At 48.2% G+C, this 6,451-nt stretch overlaps 1 protein-coding gene across 1 annotated transcript; it reads left to right on the forward strand.

Moving 5' to 3' along the window:
- Nucleotides 1-1,322: 1,322 nt before the first annotated feature.
- On the forward strand, nt 1,323-5,205 carry LOC106696052 (glycogen debranching enzyme-like). Its single transcript, XM_014451101.2, has 3 exons — nt 1,323-1,457; nt 1,553-1,686; nt 4,063-5,205. Exons 1-3 carry the CDS (start codon nt 1,374-1,376, stop codon nt 4,178-4,180), a joined length of 336 nt encoding a protein of 111 aa, XP_014306587.2. The 5' UTR covers nt 1,323-1,373; the 3' UTR covers nt 4,181-5,205.
- Nucleotides 5,206-6,451: the final 1,246 nt, after the last annotated feature.

The following is a 6,451-nucleotide window of genomic DNA, read 5'->3' on the forward strand; positions in this document are numbered from 1 at the left end:
CAGAGTAAGTCGCAGGATGAGCTTTAAGAATGTGGCTCGGGTTCTAGTGAGCGTGGGATTCTGTGTCATCGCGGCATGGAAACCTGGAGCTGATCCAGGTGGCGTGTAGGTAGTAGGAAAGCCGTCGGTGTCGTCGTGCATCCACCATGACTGTTTTGTCAGCAGAAATCTCTGACGCTGCATTCACACTCCGTTTTAAACACATCTGCATCTTCATAAAACATGGTGTTCGGAATACCTTTGGCTGTCCTGCATTCGGCCGTCGGTAAAGGAGTTGTTAAGTTCATGGCACTAACGTCACGAGTACCTTCTAATGTGACGGTGACTTTGTAGACACGGAAGTACAGACACAGCGTCTCCTCGGAGCATCCTCCCTCTCCGAGCTGTCACTCCTCTCCTTTCTGCGCCGTCGCCGCTGTTTCTATTAAAGCCCATACACCGTTTTGTCTTCATGTCCCGATGATAAGTCTGTGCCTTCTTACATTCCTCCTCTCTCCCAGCTTTTATCTTTTCTTGAGTTTCCAATGCCCTGTCTGTCTCCTGTTTCCCTTCAGGTTGGATGCCCACCATCAATTCGCTTTCTATGTCCGTGTGTGAGTCCCAGGTCCCTGGTGCCCCGTTCTTTGTCCGTTTTTCCCATTTACCGCGCACTCACTCCAGCCTTGAACGTCGTGTTGTGTCTGTGCTTCCCTGCCTCTGAGCGCTCTCCGCATTTTCCGAGGTGATAGGAGCCACTGGCCAAAACTCACACCCACAGTTGGTGCAACTCATGTGGCAAGTCCTGTCTCCTTCCCGCAAAGAAAACAGGAATCATTTAATTAAACGGAGCAGAGGGAGCTGTCCTGTGTTATCTGTCGCAATCAGTCTGTCCTACTTTGGTTCATAAGTGTGTATGAATTCCCTGTGTATTCAGTTGCTACCTATAATCTGATAATGTCCCTATTGAAGTTAATTTTAACATCATTTCACAGAGAACTTTAAAACACAACCTTCCCAATATTTCATAGTTAATAAAACTGTATCTTTAGTAACCACTAATTTGCATTATTCTGCGTGTATTTTAGTTGTCATAGGCATATGAGAGGCCTGGTGAAATAATGTACTGTAACCGATGTTAGTGTCAGGGTAACTCCTTGAAGGCAAGCTAGCTGGATGGTTGGTAGTCTTTTGTGTTAGCCAGTATTGATTAGTCACTCCCTAATGCACCTTTAAATTGCTCTGAACTCTGGGTTTACTCATTTAAGGTTCCATGGGCGATGAGTGGGAGACAGGATAACATGATTGTCTTACCTCTGCTGTGGAACCTTTTTTCCGATGCTTCCTACTTTGCATCTGGTCTCTCTTCACCTACGTGTCATTTCTGTTCCAGTGACATGGTGTACTGTGGGGTTTATGACAACGCCCTGGACAACGACAACTACAACCTGGCGAAAGGTTTCAATTACCACCAAGGACCGGTAAGAATTCCTTTTCTCTTTTCTGAGTTTTCCTCACATAATGTCAGCTGCTCACAGCTCGCTCGTGCCTTCACTCGTTGAATCTTCTTTTCCAGGAGTGGCTGTGGCCCGTTGGGTATTTCCTTCGTGCAAAATTGTATTTTTCCAAATTGATGGGGCCGGAGACCAACGCCAAGACGATATTTCTGGTTAAAAATGTCCTTTCTCGGCATTATGTTCATCTTGAGAGGTAAGTCGTGAGAGGCGTGTCATGTCCATAACCAGTATTGAGTCCAGTAGAAAGCGACATTTCCTTAGAATTCACTGCTGTTCACTCCAGTTAATCCCAATGAAACAGGGAAGCTTTACTCTTCAACACGACAAGGTCTGTGAGGTAGTCCTACCTTCCCTTCATCATGCTGGGTTGTTTATTTTACTCCTAAGACTTTATTGCATGATTTGTGCATGTGAGATAGTCTTTCACTTTAACTTCAGCTGCTCTGTCTTTTTGGATCAGGTTAGCACAGGATAAATATAAAAAAAATGGGCCTTTTGAGTGAACAGATTTAAAGCTATATCGATAAATAATTTTCAGAAAAGCTCTCCTTGTCATTAAAGTATCAGAGTTGGCCTTGTGGCTCTTGTTTCAAACCCATTTGTCGCACCCTTTGTCCTGTTAGCAGATAAGTAACTTTCAGAGTCTATGTCCTTATACAGTGAGGAAATTCAGGCAAAAGCTCTTCTGTCCCAAAGTCTAGGTTAAACCTGAATATGTACGTACATCTTATTGCTAACAATTGTGCATAAACAGCACGAACTGTATCCCCTTTGCCATGAGAGCTGAGGGACCTCCGTGTGTCACAGGAGTCGGTGTGTCTGTTCCCTTCGCTTCAGTGCAGCCACGGGCACCCCTGCACGCTTCTCTCCCGTCGGCGTGAGTGTGTGTGACGGGAGCACCCCATGTCCCAGCACCGCCCCCAGCATTGCCCATGGTCTGCACTGAGTCTGCTTTCTTCCCTCTGCCCAGGGAAGTCAGCACACTCGCCCGCCTGGTCGTTTTTCTCCTTCCACCTGTGGTCCCGTCCCCCCACCTGTCCCCTGACCTTGCTCCGAGGGTTGCCCTGCACGTGATCCTCGCACCTGCCGGCTGGCTTTTGCGTTGCCCTCAGCGCTGGGGCTGCTCTGGCAAAGCACCACAACTGAGTGGTTCAAGGGACAGGAATGGATGGTCTCCCGCGCATCCCTTACCAGGGCGCTGTTCTCAGAGCGTCCACAGGACGGCACTGTTGCAACGCCTCCCGGCAAGGGCGCACGTTCTCTAGGCCTCTCCGTTTGGTTTCTTTGCAGAAGAGCAGAATTCACTGCTAGGGTGCTGTTCTCGGGAGCCTGACGTGCAGGAGTGGGTGGCCCGGGCCCCCTCAAAGGCGCCGGGGAGGGTCTCCTCCAGCCCTCTCTCCAGCTCCCAGAGCGCCGCCTTGCCCGAGTGTCCCCGTTCTATAAGAACAGCGATCAGATGGATCAGGGCCGCCCAACTGCACCTTCACTGACCTCCTCCGCTTCGAGGTCCTGGGCGAGGCCTCCCGCACGGGGACTCGGAAGGGACAGTGTCCCCCTCACAGACACCCGGCCCCGCTGCTCTGCGCGTCCCTCTGACGTCGCCTGAACACTTGGAAACAAACATTGTCTGCAGTTCCCATTTCTCTGTGGCAGTTTTTCACTGGCTGATGCTGTTAGTTATTATTCAAAGTATCTCCACATCTGCCCAATGGAGTTATTTTTCTATTTTTATCATGAACTATTGGATAGCTACAGAAAAGCATATGTAACATAGCCACAAGCTACAGAGCACAATAACGAAACAAACATGCTCCCAGACCCCGACTGAAGAAATGAAACGTCGTAGAATCTGTAATTTTAAATTTATGTTCTGTATTGGAGAGCTTGCATTGAATGAAGAATACACTTGATATGCTAATAACAGTGTATTCTGATAGCAAGCTCTGCGCGTCATCAACCTCCATAAACCTCTATAAACAGGAATCACTATATGGTACCTACCTAATGGGGCTTCTAGAAGCATTGAAATGAGATCGTGTGTCTAAAGCACTTAGTATGAGAGCATAATACATGCACAGTAAATACCAACTGTATTCAGCAGAACAGGAAATTAGTATGGAAGTTCATGTTTTTAATCACCATCTTTCACCAAATCATAATTGTATGTTTCCTCATTGTTTCACCTTAATTTTACAGTTTCCTCAAGATCAAACTTAATACATCTAATTTGAGTCTCATAAACTTACTCCGAAAGGAATGAAGTTAGGCCAGAGGGATATTGGTCTCCTTTTCTACATATTGCTCGGAATGGTAGTTGCTCCTGTGTGTTCAATACCTAAAGGGAATCCTTTGTATCTGAAAGTCTCCAACCCCAAAGATGGGATAGAAAGAAGGATGTCAATCCAAACTCCTCGTACACACGCTTTAGGATGTCCTGCTTCGTAGCAAAAGACCCTGTGAGCATGTTTTCTAACAGGAAGGCAGAATCCCCAGGTCTCTTGCCTGTTTTGTTAACCCCACGGGATCCGTGTTAGATTACGTCTCATGAAACGGCTTTTCTCTCTTCAAGGTCCCCCTGGAAAGGGCTCCCGGAGCTGACCAACGAGAACGGCCAGCACTGCCCCTTCAGCTGCGAGACGCAAGCCTGGTCCATCGCCACTGTTCTCGAAACGCTCTACGACTTGTAGCTGACTCGGGGGCTCGTGACGTGTGCAGTCCCTGGCAGGTGGGAGCAGGGACGCACCGGCTCAGGTCACATGGAAAGTCTCACTCGTGCAACATGGACGCACACTTAGGTCAAGCCTGTGGAAGCATTGATTTTTTTAAATGTACATAGGTAGCTTTTGATTTGAGTCAGAGACAGTCATCATGACCAAGGGAGTGTTTTTCTTTCGATTTCAGTAAGTGTCCTTCGAAGGCTTACGAATAACGAGTGTGAGACCTGGAGTTTGAGAAAAGAGAAATCATGCCATCTTCTGTTTGTACATGAGTGAAATGAAATGAGAGGCTGGGATCCGTCTTCTTCCGTCACAGCACAGACGGAATAGGCTGTGGTTTGATGAATGGTCTTGCCATTGACTGTAGTATTTCTGGCACCTTCCCACTGCTTTCAACAACTGTTCAGTGAATGATGCGTTCTGGGAGGGTCCGCCTATAGAATAATATGTGCTCAGAAATGGGGCACAGAGGGTCAGCCGTGCTTTTATTTTTTCACGGACACATTAGTATGTGCTTTATCATTAATACCAACAGTATATTTAGTATCACTTACTTATGCTAATGATGCATAGGATATAGGGAAAAGCCACAAAGCATTAGGTGTTTCCTAAAAGCAGTTTTATAAAATTCTTCAGTTTCCGTTTCTTACAATGAGATGGTTTACATTTTTAAAATGCAAAAACGGTGGGCATACTGCTGAGAACTTTAAGGGGAAAATGCTATATTAATTTTCTAAAACGGAGTAACTATCCTTAGTCTGTGTGTCAGTGTGTTGAGAGGTCATAGTAGCTCCTGGTTGCCTATGAACCCCCACCTGCCATTGACGAGTGTAGCCTGGAGAAGAATCTCCATATAATAAAAATAGAGAGAGAAATCCTGTCGTTGTCTTTAATTCAGCAGAAGCATTTCTGCTGTGTCCTCAGCTGTCCTGCCTGGTAGGCAAGCGTCTTTCTGTGTCTGTGTGCCAAGCAAATAAAAATCTTCCCTCCAGGTCTGCGCTTGCTTTCCCTCCTTCCTTCACCCCTGAGCCGACCTGCGGACGCCGACGCCTGCCACGCGGTTCGGGCTTGGTATTAGGGGCCTGGTCTTTTTACAGGATGTGTAGGGGCACAGAGAGAAGGAAGAGTTTAGGCTGTTCGGTAATTTATTTACTTTGACGTCAGGAGCAACATAAACGTTCGATGTGTAAGTAGACCTGCTGGTGACTCTGTGCTCCCCTGGGATTTCCCAAAACCCGGTTCAGGGCGGAGACGCTGGTCTCGGTCTTCAGGAACCAAGGCCAGCTCCTCATGGCCCAGAATATTCTGTAATGTTCCAGGGAACGTCAGTTCACTGTCTCCTACATTCCGTGAGCAGCGCTGTACAATTTTAATCAGTAGTTTCTCCAAATTATGGTTCCTCTTTGTTAATATATATTTTTTTATTTACTTCAGAGAGGAAGGGAGAGAGAGAGAAACATCAGTGACAAGAGAGAATTGGCTGCCTCCTGCACGCCCCACACTGGGGATTGAGCCCGCAACCCGGGCCTGTGCCCTGACCAAATCAAACGGGCTCCCTCTTGGGTCCTGGGTGGACGCCCAACCACTGAGCCATACCGGCCGGGCTTTCCTTTTCTTAAGCAGCTTCAAAGCACTAACTCTGACCTGGAGAAACTGTCCATCAAGTGAAACGAAGGCTCACCCAACCGGCTGGCACCCCCCTGCTTCCTCAGAAATGAGTGTGCGGCCCCCAGAGGGTCTGCATTGCTGTTGTCCGTGGTCATTATTTGGCTTCCAAGTGATTGCAGGCGGCAGTCTTATCAACACCCCAGCGCACAACAGAAATCACTGTTGCCCTGGGCCAGTGCACCCGTCTCTGCCCATCCATCTTAATGACGTACAATAAGAAGACTGAGGTCTTGTTTATGCCGCGTGCCCATTGCCGGGGCCCCACTCTGCACCCGCCCTCCAGGATACAGGGGGAGAGCAGGCAGGACCGGAGCACGCCAGGCTCAGAAGCAGAGGGAAAGGTGCAGAAGGTCACAAATTGACAATTGGATGCTATGGCCCTGAGTGTCGCACATACTCCTCTTACAACTGATTGGCCAGGACTAGTCACGTGGCCCCACTCAACCCAGAGAGCCAGGAAATGCAGCCTACCCTGTGCCCCAAAGGCAGACAGCAGGAAGTAGTTGGTTTGCAGCATAATCCAGCTGAACATGGGGGTATAATCAAATGTACGCTACGCCCGGCCGGTGGGGC

Source organism: Myotis lucifugus, unplaced genomic scaffold (assembly GCF_000147115.1).
Source record: "Myotis lucifugus unplaced genomic scaffold, Myoluc2.0 scaffold_7737, whole genome shotgun sequence".
In the NCBI taxonomy this organism is placed as follows: Eukaryota; Metazoa; Chordata; class Mammalia; order Chiroptera; family Vespertilionidae; genus Myotis; species Myotis lucifugus.